A 17,119-nucleotide genomic window follows, 5' to 3' on the forward strand; every position below is an offset into this window, starting at 1 on the left:
CTGTGCCCTGCTCTGTGCACACACAGGGCTCTCTGGGCAGAGGCTGCTCATCTGCTCAGGGTTTGCACAGTGCAGGGGATCAGATCTCGAGTTCTGGCTGAGCCCACCAAGCATTGCTGCAAAGGAGGTTGTTAGCAGAGGTGTGACCTGTGATCCAGGGAAGCCCCAGCATGACACAAGGCAGTGGAGATGGCCAGAGGGAAGGAGATGATGGCCCCAGAACAAGTTTCTTCTCCTCATGCCATGTGAGCTCCTGCTGTGAGCTGTTATGTGTTGAGCTCTGTATCCTTCAGCATTTCCTGGCATTTCTGTGTGTTTGTGTGTGTCCCATGAACTGCACAGTTGAATCCTTCAGGAACCTCGTGTTCTGTGACACCTGGAGGAGTGAGTTCTGTTATTTAATGCTGTGTTCCCCAAAACCCTTCTCCTTGGACCATGATCATATTTGTTGCTCTTCAGTTTCCATGGCAATTTCTTGGGTTTTGTATTAAGTGCATGTAATGAGATTGACCTTGTACTGTCCATTTTCGTGTTCTGTGCCTCTTGTTTGTCTCTTGGCACAGGGACAGTCCAGGAGTGTGACCCTGTCACTCCTCCAGTACCCCCTGCACCCAGCCTTTGGAACTCAGGTGATGAGAGCTGATGTTTTGTCTGACAGGGGCTGCAGGAAGGATTTAAGGAACAGGATCTTGTCACTCCCCTGTGCTCTCTGTCCAGCCCAGGCACACTTGACCCCAGAGAGCAAGTGTACAATAGCTGTGCCTTCCCACACTTGGTGCAAGTGCTGAACTGTGAGGACTTCCCAGGGCTGTGGCAAAATGTGCTGGTGAGTCCTCGGGGTGCCCTGACACTGGCAGGTGTGGCAGAGAGCAGAGTGGACTAGCAGGAGTTCACTGCCTTTAGAGAATGTGCCAAGCACCCTCTGGGTTGGCTCCTTCCTGTTGCTGCTGCAGGATCCCAGCTTCAAATCTCTGCATTTTGCTTGGATGGGCAGTTCACTCTGTCCCTGCTGCTGGGCTGCTCGTGGAGCCTCTGATGTGGCCACAGCTACCCTGACAGGGAAGTGGTGATGGGCAGACCCATGTCTGTGCTCTGGATGCAGCTCTTTATCCCTTCTTTGTGGTTTTGAGAGGCAATGATGGGCAGGAACACTTTCTTCCTTCCCCTGCAGCTGTGGTCAGGCTCCTCAGCAGGAAGCCCTCATGGGGCAGTCACAGAGCACTTGAAAGACACACTCCTGCCTTTGCCAGGGTCGTGGGCAGCAGCACAACCCACTGGGGCAATGGGAGGCTGGGACTCTGTTCCTGTAACTTGTGTGCACACAGTTACTGAGTCCTTTTTGAGTTGCACAGGACTTGTGGTTGTGTGTTCAGGACAGAAAATGGACCGAATCTCTTTCCAGGAATTCTGGCAGCACTGGCAGAGCTCACCAAATGGGTGGTTAGAAAGGCCCCAAAGTGTCCAACCCCCAAACTGGGGCCCAGAGCACTTGGGCCCTTTTATCTCAAACATAAACCTACAAGCACCTTGCAGCTGTGCCACCATCATTGGTGGCTGGTGGCATTGCAGCCTGACACAGTTTGAGATTAATAAATCAAAGTTAATACTTTTATGAGCATCTTTCTTCCTACTGAAGTATCCTTATTCTGGTACTAAATTCAGCCATGTACATTCAGCCATGTATTCAGCAGACACCTTCATCTGCCTCTCTACAAAGAGGCAGATTCCAGCTGTGCTTCTCACTGGCCATGCAGGATTCATGGAGCAGGAGGCTGGAACCCCTAAAATGTCTGTGACAAGGGTGCCACACAGCAAAGAGCAAGAGGATTTCAGTAACAGCAGCAGTGCCAATAACTCCCCAAGTGCACAGGCAGTCTGTCTGCAGCATAACTGGAACCATGGTATTAAATAAAAATCTGACCAAGAGCTCAAAAGGAAATTCCTGTGATGATTGCTATCCGTGTTCAAATGATAAATTATTAGTATGAAAGATGTGAGGTATCTGCTTGGTACATTCAGAGTAAATTTTCCTTGGGCATGTAAAGAATAGAGGAACTGCCTGAATTTACCCCTTTTTTTTTTAATTTCTTTTTTTTTGGTGTGGGGGAGGAACAAACTGCTTTTCTCTTCTCTCTAGTTTCTTTCTCTTGCAGCTGTTCAAGGGTAATTCAGTCCCTTGTTATGGATTTGTAGAGCATCTCACACAGTGCAGTGTTAAGTAGTGAAAGAAAGTGATTCCTAATAAGAAACCTCTGCATAAAATCCCTTGGCTTTTTCTAGCTGATATTTTCCTGGAAACAGCACACGGAGCAGCCTGAGGGTCCCTGGCTCTCCAGAGCACAGGCTGGCACCCATCCTCAGTGCAGCACTGCTTCTGCAGCAGGAAACGTGTGGTGCTCACAGAAATACAGCCTGGCAGGAGAGGCTGGGGGGGTTCTTCGGAGCAGGGAGACAAGAAATTAATGAGAGAGGGTTTGAATTCCGTGGGAAAGCAGGAGAGGTGTTTCTGCTTGGCAGGAGCTGTGGCAGAGACAGAGCTCCCCCATCGGCTGGGGTGAAATGGTGGGAAAGAGCAAAGGGAGGACAGAGGAGCAAGGGACCCCCTTTGTATAGTCAGTCATGGATAAGGAATAAATGTGGGCCTTGGAATGGCTGGCAACAACTGCCAGAAGAAACTCCAAGCTGAGGTGTGTGAGGTGAGCTGGGAGAGGGGCTGGGTCTTGGAAGGGCAGCACTGAGATTACAGTGACATGGAGGATGCTGATGAGAATGCTTTTACATGGGTGAATTTTGGCATCCTTAGGAAGCCAGGGAAATGTGGGAACTAGAACAAGTCGGAACAGTTTGGACCAACAGCCACAAAGCCAGTCAGACAGGGAAGCAATTGCAGATGATTCCTTAGCAGGACAGTCGAGCAGTCGCGCAGGGTGACCACGCTTGTGGTTGTCGTGTGACAAGGAAAAGAGGTCACTCACTGACTGTTCACTGACAGGGTGTATCAGGGTGGAACTTGGGTCTGAGCTTAGGATCCCTGAGCTGTAAAATCCGGACACCTCTGTCAGAATTATGCAATGAGCACATGAGAAACTGGGGTGAGAAATCGCTGCTGGAGCGTGGCCAAGGAGCAGCAGGGGCTGCTCTCCCTGCTCGCCTCATCCTCCCAAATGGCTTCACTGTGCAGCAGCCTCAGCTGGCACTGCCTTCAGAGGGGCTGCAGGGAAAAGGGATGCACAGAAGGAGGGCAAAGGGTTTCAGCAGAGCCAGCTGCAGGGGGTTCAGGACAGCCCATGGTGAATGCACTTGTGAGCTCCACTGGGTCCTCCTCCCGTGGGTGTTTGGCTGCAGTCACTGGGCTGGGCTACCTGGACTCTTGCAGCAGATCCTGCCAGAGATGTGACATGGCTGTCAGCCCCCCAGGCCTTCACTGGCTGCTGGGAGCTGTGCTGGTGTCTCACCTGCAAGCTGGAGAAAGGACCTGCAGAGTCTCAGAGCACCAGAGCTGCTTTGTCTCCTCTCTCTGCCTGCTCCTAGAGCAGCAGCTCCTGCTGCAGCTTCTGTTCTCTCCTACTGCAGGTTTTGTTGGTTCTATCAGCCAAAACCCTGCCTGCATCTCTGGTGTGGTTTAACACCAGCCAGCAACTAAGTGCCCTTGGCAGAGCAGTGACTGAGAAGTCAACCAGCTGTGGTGGGGCACAGCATTGAAGGGCCACGTGAGACCAGCACTAGGTGAGGCCAGGAGGACACCCGAAGCTCCAGCTGGGCTCCAGCTGTTGCAGCAGCTCCTTGCAGCCAGGATTAGGTGTTTGTACTCCAGAGCTCTCTGTCAGAGGCACTTTTTCTGCAGAGGAATGGGTATCTTCTTCCTGGAACACGATGCTGCTGTGCAGTGGTGGGGAGAAGGGGCATGGGAGGGATATCAGGACAGCCAAGGCCTTTGAGGCTGGATGAGCTTTTAGCACTCTGAATGTAACCAGAGGGACAGTATAGACAAAGAATTGAACTATAACTGGTAATGAGCCCAACTGTCAGCTGTTACCTAGACTGTCAAAATTATTTTGCAAATCAAAGGGTCATCTCACATCTTCCTCTGGGTTGTTTGTGTGCCAGGTTCAGACTAAGTAGTGTTGAATCTTTCCTGCTGTAAATGTCCAGTGTGTAAAGCTGAAGGTGCTTTGTACACAGAGCTGCTGGCAGAGTGGGGCAGAGCATGAGCTGCCTTACAGGAGATTGGAGCACAGAGGGATGGAGCAACTGGGGAGGATTTGCTCCTCCACCTCTGCCCAGTGTTCCAGCCTGGAACTGCTCTGTGTGCCAGCAAGGTAACTGTGACCCTCCAAGCTCTGTCAAGGTTGTTGGGGAAGCAAGTCCCCCTGGGGTGTGGGGAGGATTACGTCAGCTGGCTGCACTGTCAGGAGACTCAGACCTCTGATTCATAGAAGCTTAATAAATATTTAGTTCTTGCTTTAGGCTGGGTTGGGAAGCAGAGGGACTGTGTGGGACTGTGTTTTCCTCTGATGGTGCTTGTCTGACCTGCCACTGGAGTCCTGCAGGAAGGGAAATGCTGTCAGGATTCCAAGCAGGATCCCTGCAGCACCTCTCGGCTCCCGTGGCCGGGAGGGACATTGTCCTCTCCAGCCACCGAGGCTTCTCCATCTCCTTCTCTCCCCGTGACTCTCTGGAATGGAGTCAGCAGGAAGAGGCTGTTTCAAACTGACCTGTGGCTAAACTCTGGGCAGTCTCACTTGCCTCTGCTCCCCACACCCTGTCGAGCCCCACAGCACACGCTGGTTGGAACGGGAGCAGCTCTGCCCCCAGCTCTGCCCCCAGCTCTGCCCCCAGCACGGGGGTTTTCCTTCAGTGCTGCCATCGTGTCTGGGGGAGGGATGGCAGAGGACAGTGCACAGCATGTTTGTGTGCAGGATGGAAAGAGGCAACGCTGATCTCAGTGTTGGGGATGTTACAGGAGATCCTGACTGAGCACAGGGCATCGCAGGGGACGTGGACCAAGAGCCCTCTTGAGTGACCCAATTAGGAAAATCAGAATATTTATATGGTAGCAGGTCCTCTCTGGTGTTTACCTATTTCTTCTTTCACTGTCTGCCTTGCCCTTTGCAGAATGTGGTGACAAGAGAGCCTGGTCTCTGAGATAACATGAGCTAATATATATTGACCTGTGTTTGACTTGACAAGTCCATCCCTTCCCCACTAAATAGTTGTCCACAAATACTTGTAGCTGAAGAACAGTGTGCACAGTGCTTGGCTAGAAAGGCATTTCAGAGCAGTGCCTGTGTCTTTTCCTGGCATTCCCAGGCAGGAGGGAGATGCAGCCCCATGTGGGGTGGGGTGAGGAGGCATCTGGATGTGAGGGAGGTGGGGCAGGAGCAGAATCCTCTGCTGCAGGGACTCACTGGCAGGAGGAAGCACTGGGGGGATGTTGGTGCTGTTCTGCACTGCTGCTCTACAGGCTCTTAAATTATTCAGGTCATACCAGCATCTGTATGTGGCTGGGGAGCCCAGTGGTTAAGGAGGTGCTGGAATGAGGTGAAAGCTCCCAGCACTCAGAAATGTGTCTCAGCTCTTCCACGCTGTCCCCTCAGCAGGGCCCTGGCTGAGCACAGGGACCAGCCCTGCCTGGAGCAGGTGCCTTCAGGAGGGTGAGCACAAAGGACTCTGGAAGTCCTGCCCCTGGCAGCCCGGGGGGCTCAGGTTATCCACTGCAGGAAGGCATACAGGCAGTGTGGTGAAGCTGAGGTGCAGCAAGCTGGATCTAAGCTCAAAGGAAAGCAGCTTTACAGAGTGCTAAAATTAGAAGTTTAGTCTGAATTATGCTAATTTGTTTTAATTGTCTAAGTGTGTCAAGGTTCTCCAGAAATACACCCTCTGTGTGGTGGTCTGGAAAGGTGTGGCATCACCAGGGCTGTGATGGAAGGATGGGTCAAGGATGGTGGAGGTTTCTGGGTTCCCTGGCCTACTTACATCTCCCTCACAGTCCTCACCTCCAGCTCTCAAAATGCCACGGGGGTAGATTCTGAAAGTGTCAGCTCTGGGCTGAACAGACCAGCTTGCTAAAACCTTCAGTGAGTAGAGGGAAGCTTCCTGGGTGCAGGGAAGTTCCTGACACCTTCTCTCTCTAAGGGCACTTACCAGCACAGTAGAGCCATCTGAAAATTCACATTTTCTTTCACAGCTGATTATGTCATGTTTTGAACCTCAACTCTGCAAACAGCAGCAAAAATTCAAGCTCCCTTCCTATTTGCAAATGAAATTTTGCTGACTGGGTGAAACGTTAAGCCAGAGCCATACATTTTGTGTGGAGGGGTTGCAAGTGTAGGAACTGTGTTAAATCTATGCCTCCAAGATGTTGCAGCCTCAGTGAAAAATCTCCAGCAGAGACAAAGCAGCAGGTATTCACCCAGGTGCCTTGGGAGGCGGAAGGAGAGAACGCAGCAGCAGGAGAGCATTCAGAAAACAGACGAGGTTTCTAAATTTATCCAGGGATGAGGAAGGAAGGAGAGAGTGTGTGTGTGTGTGTCCAGGCCACTGGGAAGACTCCTGTCTAATGGAAAAGGTACTGCAGCAAGGCAGCAAGCAGAAATGAAGGCTTTGGTCCTTCACTGCACTGTGGTGACAGGACTTTACAGGGCTTGTAGGGTGCATTCATGGACCTGTGTTGGACCTTCCCAATGGGAAATGCAGAGAACAGCATTCTGAAACCTTCTGAACCTAGAAGAATATAAACTTCTAGGTTCTCAGGCTGTAAATGATTTCCATGGGTTTGGTTATTGGAGTAGTGTGTCCTTAAATAAGATACTAAAATTCAACGATCCAGTGTTCTTGACTTTGGAATATCTGTGTGGAGTTTCTCTTTTTTTGGAGTGGTTTTTTGTTTTCCCCTCTCCATTTCCCTCGTGGTGGATGAAAGTCCCCTGGCTGGCAGTGGGGACAGGGAGTGGAGTGCAGGGGGTGGGTGCTGTGCCAGAGAGTTCTGAGAAAAGGAAATCTTACCCAACTGGCTTTTGATGTTAGACTTGCTTTTACTGCAGTGGGGAGTGTTACAGTTCTTCCCCTCTTCAACACTGAAACAGGAGTGGCATCTGTGGCACTCTGTCCTTGGCACGGGGGGGTTCAGCTCTAGGAGGTGCCTGCCTGGGATCAGGATTTGGCCCGCAGGCTGTAATTTTCGAGGCTTTTTTCATTCTTCAGCTCTTTTCCTGGCAGAAGCCTCTCGGCTCCCAGTGACAGTAGGTTTGGCCCAAGCAGGAATTGCTCGGTGGAGCGTGGTGTGGCAGCTCCCTTCACACGCAGCTCGGCCGTGCCACTGCCCCGACACCCACGAGGTGGGCTGAGCCCTCCCTGGGAGGGCTGGGGAGAAATGCTCCCTGTCAGCCTGCTGTCAGATGGCTGTGGAGCTGAGGCTGCAGTAAGAGTAGCTGCAGTGTCACAGGGCACAAGTATAAAATATCTGCTGCCCATCAGTTCTGTATCAGCAAAACTCCTTCTCAGAACTCGTGCACTCGTCCCTGCCAGTGGGGAGATGTGCTTCTTGGACCTGGCACCAGGGAAGTCCTCCAAGGCCAGCAGCAGCTCAGTAAGGCACAGAGGAAACACCCTTTCCATCCAAAATGTGAGGCAGCAGCATTCCCTGTCTCCTGACAACATTTCCCAGGGATCAGCAGCACTTGCCTGTGGGGCCTTTCAGCACAGTCTGTAGTAGGAGACTGCTTCAGGATTCTGTGTTTCATGTTGTAAAGGAAATTCTGTCAGAAGTCTGGCATAAAAACCCCTCAGATGTTTCAGATCTTTCTCTCTGCCCCCACACTTCAGAGCATCTTGGCTTGTACTGAACCCCCCTGCCCTGGCGGGGGGAGGCAGGTGGGGGCAGGGTCAGGTGGGTGCAGGGTCAGGTGGGTGCAGGGTCAGGTGGGGGCAGGGTCAGTGCCCAGCATTTCCTGGCACTGACAGCACTGTGTTTTAGCAAAGCCTCAGAGAATCCCAGTGCTGAGTGTTCCAGGAGTGTTCATTTTTTTAAGGTAAGCAGTTATTCAGTGCTGAGGTCGGAGGTGCCCTTGCCACACAGGGCATCTCTGTGCTGCTGGAGAGGTGAGCAGGCAGCAGCTCCTCCTGTGGTTGGCACAGCCTGTGTTCATGTGGAATGACCTCCCCTCTGCTGTGATGCAGTGGGCGATGGGGACAGTGTTGTGCTGCATCTTCCTGGGCTCTGCTGGCTCTTCTGGCTGCTCTCCTGACTGCTCAGCCCTTCCTGAGTGCCAGCACCCTCGTGGGGCTCAGCTCCCAGCATGGGTAACATGGAGTAACACCATCTTATTTCTGAATCACTGGGGGGAAGGGGGATTTTTTATTAATAACCCAAATTACCCCGTGAAACAGCAGCTTGTCTGCCGTTAAATATTAAACTGCATTAAGTGGGTGAGCTGGGGCACAGAGGCAGCAGCGTGCTGGCAGTGCCGGGCTGGGGAGGGGATGAAGCAGTGCTGGCCAGCACCAATCCTTGCTCCTCGGAGAGCCTCCCGTCTCCGGGGCAGTCAGGGGCTCCTCCACTCAGCTCCCCAGCTTCCGAGCAGCGTTTTGCACGCTTTAAACATTTTGCACGCTTCGAGCGGATCCCAACATCAAAGGCTGGTGGATCCTGGCTCTGGCGTTACCATGGCAACAGCAGCTGAGAGGATTTGGATGTTTCTGGGGTAGGACTGTGCTGCTCGGGGTGCTGGGCAGAGCGGGGCTGCTCTTTGCACGGCGGTGCCACCGAGGGCATCGTCCTGTGCGAGGGGGTGCTCTGGGCACACTCAGGGGTCCTGGGGGGCAGAACTCTGCACCCCAGCTGCTCACTTCAGCTCCTCCAGCCCGGGAGAGGAGGAGGAGGAGGGAGCCCTTCCCGTGCTGCGCCACACGTGGAAGTAGGTCAGCTGAATTACACCCTTGGAAATGCTCCTTTCTCTTCCCTGGCTCTCCAGGGAGCCAGGCAGCGAGTCCTGCTTCAAGCACTGACTCTGTAGGAGCCCAGCACTGCTTTGGTGAGCCTGCCCTCGGGATCTTGCCCTCAGGTGCTTCTTCCATCCTCCTGCAGCTCCACGTGTGCTGGAGACAGTGGATTTCCAGGAGTGGGCACAAAGCTGAGCTTTTTACACTGTGCAAATGTGCTCCTGGTCTGGCTGGGCAGCATGTCAGGGGCTGCTGTGGGCCCTCCCTGGGACTGTCAGGCTGTGTGTCCTGGGCAAAATGCCCCATCCTCCCCCTTGTGGTCTGTGAAACGGCCCCTGGGAATTCACTGCTGTTGTGACCATTTCTCTTTTGGGTGACCCCAGCATCTCTGGCCAATGTGTGCTGAGGGAACAGGCACATGTGGGACTGGTTTGGACACAGCAGATGTCCTTTGGGGGCTGTGGAGATGGGCACTCAGGACAGCTGGGAGATGTGCTGAGGGAAATCAGGTAATTCTGAGTGCCCTCGTGCTGTCACAGCAATAAACAACCCTCAGACTTGTGCTCTCAGTGCTCTTGGCCACTGCAGGCTGAAGGAGGAAATATTTTGTCAGACTGCCTGAGCAGAGCAAGAAGATCTTGGTGCAGACTGTGTTGTTTAGGGACAGTGAGACCTCAGGGTGGCTGAGAACGAAGGTCCACTGAAAGTGTGGGATGAGAGCTGAGTTCTTGCTCTCTGGCTCGATGTTCAGCAGCAGAGCAGGTTTCTTTCCAAGAGGAGCAGAGTGCAGCCTCCCAGGTGGGGACTGTGCCTTCATCTGCTCTCTCAGGAGGTCGGTCTGTGCTGCCTCCAGGCAGGCACTGCAGCCAAGTGCTGGAAATCTCTTGGTCCTGAGATCCCCAAACAGGGGGAACAATTTTGGCATCTCTCAGGGATCTGGAGCCTTGCAGTTACTGCAGGACCAGGGGATCCAACAGGATCAATAGCTGGGGTGGATTAACTGCAGCCTGGGCAGGGTCTTGTTACGTCTTTTAGTTTGGTACCTGCCTGAGTGAAAGCTGAAATCTGCACTGTGAGCAGTAATTAAGAAGTGATTTGCCCTTGGCCCATATTGTGGGCGTAATGCCAAATTCCTTGTTCCTAGAACTGGGATTTTTCAGATTCAGGCTGAGCTAGGTGATGGTTTCTGGTCTCAGAACTGCCTGTTCTCTGAGAGGGGGACAAACAGTGGCTGTTAATCCTGTGGGTAAGACACCTTCTGGTTCCCTGGGTAGGAGAGCTGGAGGCAGAGGTTGCTGAACACTTTTTATCTGTGCAGATATCTTCTTTGCAGCCAGGACAGCACAGAACTGAGCCATAGCATAAACAGTGGGCCATGAATATTCCCTTCCTTTGGGAACTCTGCAGCTCTTCCATGTCTTCACTCCGAAGATCTGAGTTTTCATGGTGAATAAATATGAATAAGATAAATCAGTGTGGTGAAATTTTCAGTTGTGTTGCTTGGCTTGTCCAAATGATGAGCAAAAGGAACACCTGCTAAGTCATGGCACAAGATGCCAGAGAGGCACATGCTGTGAATTTGTCTGTCTGCTCTGAATTTGTCTGTGTGCAGGGAGGGGCAAAGGGCTGCTGGAATGTCTTGGTTTAGGGCTCAGACTAATTCCTCTCCAGGAACTAAATGGTGGCTCTGCTGGCACAGGGCAGCTGTCTCTTGGAGTGAGACAGCAGGCTGCTTCATCTTCAGAACCATGCCTTTGGAGGCAGCAGTGCACAGTTCAAGAAACAAAACCTGGAGAACATCTACTCACTTTGTATTTCTGAATTTCCTTTGGGAACCTCACAGATTAAATAGTTCTGAACCGATAAACGACCATGAAATGGTTTCTTAGATCAGGGCTGTGACAGGAGGAGATTTCTTATGTCTATTAGGTGCTTCTGGGTGCCAGTTTTTAGACTGATTTGGGGAGAAGTACTTCTGAATTGGCTTCCTCACCTTCCTCCCCTCCTGACAGTAAAGGGCACGGAGAGGCAGCTCGGGAGAGAGCAAGGGCTGGAATATTTGTGTACAGCAAATCTTTGTCCCCCTCCCACCACATAACATTGCACAGCTCCTCCATGGACAGAGAGCTGAAGAGCAGGTGTGGGTGTGGACCCCTCACATAGTTCCTCTGGTGCTCCTGGCTGGTGATTCCAGCACTTGGGAGGCTGAGGGTGAGCTGCTGGAGAGGTAAGGCACCAGTAGCACCCATGAATCTCCTGTTGGATCACAGATCACTGTGCCAGGAGCCACCAACACCCCAGGGAAGTGAAGGCTCAGCTGTGTGGTGCTCTGGGAGCTGCCTGCTCTGAGCTGCAGCTCTATCCCAGCTCTGCAGAGCATCCTTGTCCCCTTATTTATGCATTTCTGGCTGCATCACCACTGCTCTCCCGACAGGAGGGAGCAGCCTGACAGCACCACTGTTCCTCTGAGTACCTGCTGTTATCCATGGCTGGGCAGCACTGGCAGAATTGCTAAAGGTTTAAATTATTCAGCTTCTGCTGCTGACTCGGCTGTAAAACTCCCCTGAGGTTTCCTGAGGGAACAGTTTGCTGGCCAGGCCCTGGCTGCTCCTGGAGCCCCAGCAGGTGACAGGAGCACAGCCAGTGCTTTCCTGGGTAAGCAGAAAGGGACATGCTGGAGTAAGGTGAACCCCTGTGTGCCGTGTCCTTGCACCAGGAGGGGACTGCCAAGTGCTCAGGGAGCAGCAGTTCCCTTCAGTAACTGCAGCCCTGGACCCATCCCATCGTTTCCCAAGTGCTGAGTGCAGGAAGGGCTGCCCCTCCTTCCCCGAGCAAAGGCACACAGAGCTGGCTCCAGACAGGAGAGCCCACTGTTATTTCCTCTCCTGCAAGGTGTTTAAGGCTCTCTGCTGCACACACTTCCCTCCCCGTTCCCTGAAGGCAGAGGAAGAGCAGCTGAGGACAGACTGGCAGCAGCCAGCACGTCTCTGGTTACAGATCCCAGGGAAGGAGCCTCACGTTCCTCCACAGCCACATCACCACCTCAGGAGCTTCTCCAAAGGTCACAGGCAGGACTCTGGATCTTGAGAAAACAAAACTCTTTGTAGCTGAAGGAGTGGTTTCCTTCAGACCTCCTCTGCTCCTGAATTTCTGGCAGTTTTGCCGCACCCCTGAGTCCATTGGCAGCTGCTGCTGGAATTTGGTGTTTTCACCTCCCATTCACCTGGAATGTGATGGCACTGAGGCACAAGGGACGTGGAGCCTTGTCCCAGGAGCCATCTCAGGATAGCAGAGGGAGAAATTATTTTTCCTGTGGGTATGATAGATATCACAGCATCCAGAGGACAGCACTTAAGAGAGTACTGGAACCCTGGCTCACAAAAACTCCCTGAAGCCCACAGGGGTGCCCAGTGGCAATTATTTGCTGTCATTCACTGTAACTCTTGGTCACTTTTTCTCAGCATGAGTTAGCTCTTTTTTTAGACAATGCTCCTGTTTTTCCCAGTGTAAATCATGTCCCTTTGCAGAGGCCCAGTTTAACTCTGTGTCAGCTTTGTGGGTCCAACATGACACCGACCTGTGCAGTCTCTGAGGCTTTAAAGGGACATTCATGTGCTCTGATGTCACTAAGGAGAGGACACAGGATAAAATCTTGGAGAATGAGCAAACCAGACAATCTCAGTTCAGGCTCTGGAAACAGGTAAGTGTTAAGGAGCTGCCAGAGACCTTAGAAATGGAAAGAGCTCTTGGGAGTAAAAGCTATTCATTTATAAGAACTGTATTTGTTATTTTTCAAGCTCTCCCAGGCTCTGATTTCTCAGACAGGGTTGTGCCCATAGTGTTGGTTTCTCCAGAACTGCAGAGATATTATTGTTATATCTAACAGGCAAGGTAAGAGCGACAAACTGTAAACCAAGTTGCTCTGTGGTATGAGATTCAGCACTGATACATGTCTACAATTAGATAAGGGGAACTTTTGAAGATGCCTCAGGTGAGGTGATAATGAGTGAATGAGACCTGGTAGAGGCATCAGTGGGAAGTGTTCAGGAAATTATCATTAACAAGAGACAGCAATTAATGGAGCAAAGAGACCAGTTTTCTCAGAGGTGGAGCCTGCACCAGCTCCACAAACAGCCCCAGGGATTGTCTCGTCCCTGAGTTTGCCTGTTCTAGATTTGTGAACGTCCCCAGTGCCAGAGGCTGCACAAAGCAAAGCTAGACCCAGTCTCACAGTGGGGGAGGACAAGGGGGGCAGTCTCAGGGGCACTGTGACTGCTTTTCCCTGTGGTGCCCGAAGGGAACCCTGGATGGACTGGAGGGCAGAGCTCCTTTTTCCAGGCCCAAAGCTGTGTGGCTGCCCTGCAGGCCCCCAGTGCCTCGTGGAGATGGCCCTGGTGCAGCATCTGGACCCCAGGAGGGGTAGGCAGAGCACAGGCAGAGGGCTGGATGAGTCCTGCCAGCCCAGCTGTGCAGGGTCACCCCGCAGAGCCCCCGGAGGGTGGGACGGGAGTGATGTCCAGGAGGGCTGTTCCTTTGGACCACTGGTGTGACTCCCTTGCGTGTCTTTCAGAGAGGGCATGCACCAACCACTGTGGACCCCTTGCCTTCTTGCTGCAAGCAAGGATCTCCTGAAGGGATGCTGGAGCAGGAGTCTGCTGTGCAGGTAGAAGGGGGGAAGGGGCGCGTTCATTGTTTGCAGGGGCTCGAGGCCCTACCAAGAGCCTGGAGCTGCTGTCACGAGACTTCATTTGCCACTTCAGTTCCATCTCGGTGTCCTCCATTTGGGACTGTGCCCAGCCAAGGTCTGCAGAGACCAGTGAACGACATGAGGTCTCTGCTCGCTGCCTCTGGCCCAGCCTGCTTCGTGTGGCACAGACCAAGGGACACTTTGGTTCGAGCCACAGAGCTGTTCCATTCTGCTTCGTATTGCTGAAGTTCCATCTTCCCTCGTACTGTTTGAAGAGCAGGGTTCATGCACGTGGGCTCCTCCCTGTTGACAGCCCACAGATGTGTTCATGACGTGTGGCTCAGGCATGACACCAAATAAACAGTGTCCTCGAGCCCCTGAGGTGGGACAGCCCAGCCCGTAATCTCCAGACTCCAGGCAGGAGCCTCCTTGTTGTGCTGGCTGGCAGTCAGGTGTGTGAGTGGTGATAGGGTGCAGTCCTGCTGCTGATAAACCTCCTCCAGCCTGGCTGCTCACGCTTGCTTTGGCTGCAGCATTCAGTGTGAGGGGCTGATCAGAGCTGCAGACCTGGCTGTCCAGGGTGAGCTGACCTTCTCCTGCAGCCATGACATGTCTGCACTGCCTCAGGGTGAGTACGTGGGCATGGTCAGGGGTGTGCTGGGCAGCACAGGGGGAGAGGAATCAGGTCAGCTGGTTTGCACAAGGCAGTTTAGGTGTATTCTGGCTGGGAACATGAACTTAAGTCCTAGTCCAGAGAAAATGGCCCTTCTCCACAAATGGTTGCAGCTAAATGGACCTCAGACTGGCAGGAAGGGTTTGCTGCCCTTCTTAAGTCACTGGGAGCTTGCCTAAGGTCATACTGGGAGCCAGTGACAGTGTCTGGTGTCGAAACCAGGTCCCCTGGTGCTGTATTTGCCTTGTCCTTCTCACCACTGCTTTGCTATGGCAGGGAGGTGCCCCGGGGTTGGTTTTTGTGATGGTCCCTGTTGATTTCTGTGTTGCCACCTTTGCTGTTTTACCCTGGGGCAGGAGCACGGGGTGCTGTTTGTCCCCCAGCACGGTGCAGGCTCTGAGCAGGGGCTGTGTTGTGCTCGCATGTCCTCCCAGGGCTCAGCTGCAGGGACACATCCCAGCCTCAGGTGCTCCCTTGTCAGTGCTTCCCTCCCTGCATGGCTTCTGGAGGCTGCACCCGAGTCTGGCCAGGCTGAGGGCTGATGGCAGTGAATCCATGGGCTGCACTGTGACTCCTCCCAGGGTGCAGATCCCAGAGGAAAATCCCCTTCCCAGCGCTTCTGCTCGTGCAGGCAGGGCTGGTGTGCTGGAGCAGAGGCAGGGAATGAGTCAGAACAGACTGCAGGGACCAGGAGCAGTTTGGGAGCATCACCAGCAAAGAGGAGGAAGCTTCTCCACAGGGTGCCAGGGCAGATCCTGATGGCGTGGCCTGGGCTCAGTGTCTCTCCTGAGCAGGAGGGCACTGACAGAGCCCAGGGCAGGTTGAGGCTGGTCCACAAGCTGGGTCTGAGTCCCTGGCTGGCAGCAGGCAGGCTCAGGGCAGGTCTCTGATTCCCCCTTGCACTGGGCATCCCGTTAAAGCTCTCTCAGCTCCCCAGTGCTCATTGCACAGACCTGCCTGAACCATGCCATGGTCCAGAGAAGGTATTGCCTTAGGAAAGCAGGAGATGGAAAGCAGTTCCTGTTCTGCTGCACCTCTCTCAGCAGCTGTAAATGTTGTTATGCTGTTAGAAGAGGTGTAGTGCCTGAGCAAAAAGCTCTTGTGTATTGTCTTCAGTCACAGTCTATATATTTTCTGATGAGATAAAAATAGCTTTTCTTTTTCAGGATATGCAGAGAGCAGAGGCTCCTGCTAACATCAAAGGAGAGTGACAGCTTTCCCCTGGGTGTGCGTGGCCTCAGCTGGCAGAGGAGCAGTAGCTGTGTTAATTCTTGCCTTACTTTGGCTCTGTGTGAAAGGAAAGATGTCCTGCTCTGCTTTCCCTGTTCAGGTCTCTGGACCAGCCCCTGTTCCTCTCTCCACTCTCTGCTGGACCCAGAACTGTACTTCACAGGGGAAGTGATAGTTTACAAATGACAGAACAAGGTCTCCATCCCACTGCTTAGAAAATCCATGAGCAGCAGGCAGGCACTGCTGGAGGGAGGCTTCCACAGAGTTGGAGCACCAGGGGACCCTTATCAGAAGGATCAGTCTGCTGGGTAGGGGCAGGTCCTTGCTGCCTTGCTCAGTGCAGATTAAACTGTTCCTGCTATCTTCCCTCCTCACAGTTCTGAACCTGTTCCAGCTGCAGCAGGGAAAGGGGACCCATGAAGGGGGAAGGAAGGAGCCAAATGGCAGCAGAGATGCTGCCTGTATCCCAAAGGCTCAGTAGGGACTGAGTTAACCTGACCTTTCCAGAAGCCCACTACTCCTGATTATGTAATGATGGAGGACTGTGCATGGGGGAGAGGCCAGTCTGGTGCTGGCACCTGAAAGCTTGCCCCCTCTTCAGCTCTGTCAAAATGCTAATGGACAGGTTGCCTCCCCTCCCACAAACCTGCCAGGGGCCCTCCTTTTCTGCTTTGGGATTTCTCCCCCCCCAGTTGTGTCGAGATCTTCTCCAGCTCCGTCAGCCCCTTGCACAGGAACATGAACAGATCTTTCACTCCCTGCACGCTCTGATTCACCTGCTGCAGGATGGTTGAGCTGCCCCTTCCACCGTGGGCTGGGGGTCTCTGTTGGGCAGGTCAAGGTACATCCTTTGGGGCTGTGAAATCTTCACTCAGCAGAGAGCAGTACGGACAAAGGGTTTGCTCAGGCTGGTGCATGAAATGAGAACAAACTCACCTGCCAGATGCCTTCCAGAGGTAACTTCTTGTGCCTGGACTCTCATCAGTCCTGTCAAGGTCTGTGGACCTGTGCTAAATCACGTGGCAGAGGTGAGGATGATGAGAGAGCAGAACTTGGGCACGTGGATTGATGCATTCATCAGATGAATTTCCCTTGTGCTTTTGCTTTTCTCTTTCATCTGGGTTTGCAGTATCTGCCTGTTCTCCATGTTCTGCTGGCTGCCTGCCTGAGGCTTTGCTACCGTGGCCTCTCTGGAGACGCTGTGCTCTGCTGAATGCTGCCTTCTACTCAGAAGGCAGAAACCTGCCAGTAGGTTTTCTTTCCACTGCAGGGACCACTGAGAGCATCCAGTTTCTGTTAATACAGATAGGAGAGAAAGTTCCTGTAAGATGGATGGTGTGGTTTCCATTTCTGAGCATTTCGAGTTGAATCTCTGATTCGATTTTCCTGACCTTCCCTGATCATCCTGCAGGGACCCGAGGTGTAATCTCTGACTGCTCTTAATCTTAGCAGCTCTTTTAGTGTGTCTCCAGGACTGACAAATTCATCTGATGAGAAGGGATCGAGGTTATCACCTGCAGACCTGGGCACTTGGTATCTGTAAGGCAGAGGGAGGCCCAGATGAGCTCTGGCTCCGGAGGAATTCCCGG

General features: G+C 52.9%; 1 protein-coding gene across 13 annotated transcripts in view; it reads left to right on the forward strand.

Moving 5' to 3' along the window:
* ANK1 (ankyrin 1) overlaps positions 1–17,119 on the forward strand; it is a 50,025-nt gene that overhangs the window by 2,509 nt on the left and 30,397 nt on the right. For 9 of the 13 annotated variants that reach the window (XM_064637918.1, XM_064637917.1, XM_064637915.1 and 6 more), the window contains exon 2: positions 13,511–13,603. The exons of 3 other annotated variants lie outside the window; for them this stretch is intronic. In XM_064637918.1, the coding sequence (XP_064493988.1) occupies positions 13,511–13,603 (93 nt within the window). Of the gene's footprint in view, positions 1–13,510; positions 13,604–14,095; positions 14,256–17,119 lie in introns of those variants that run through there. One more of the 13 variants, XM_064637913.1, reaches the window with a different exon arrangement.

Source organism: Pseudopipra pipra, chromosome 28 (genome assembly GCF_036250125.1).
Source record: "Pseudopipra pipra isolate bDixPip1 chromosome 28, bDixPip1.hap1, whole genome shotgun sequence".
NCBI classification, from domain to species: domain Eukaryota; kingdom Metazoa; phylum Chordata; class Aves; order Passeriformes; family Pipridae; genus Pseudopipra; species Pseudopipra pipra.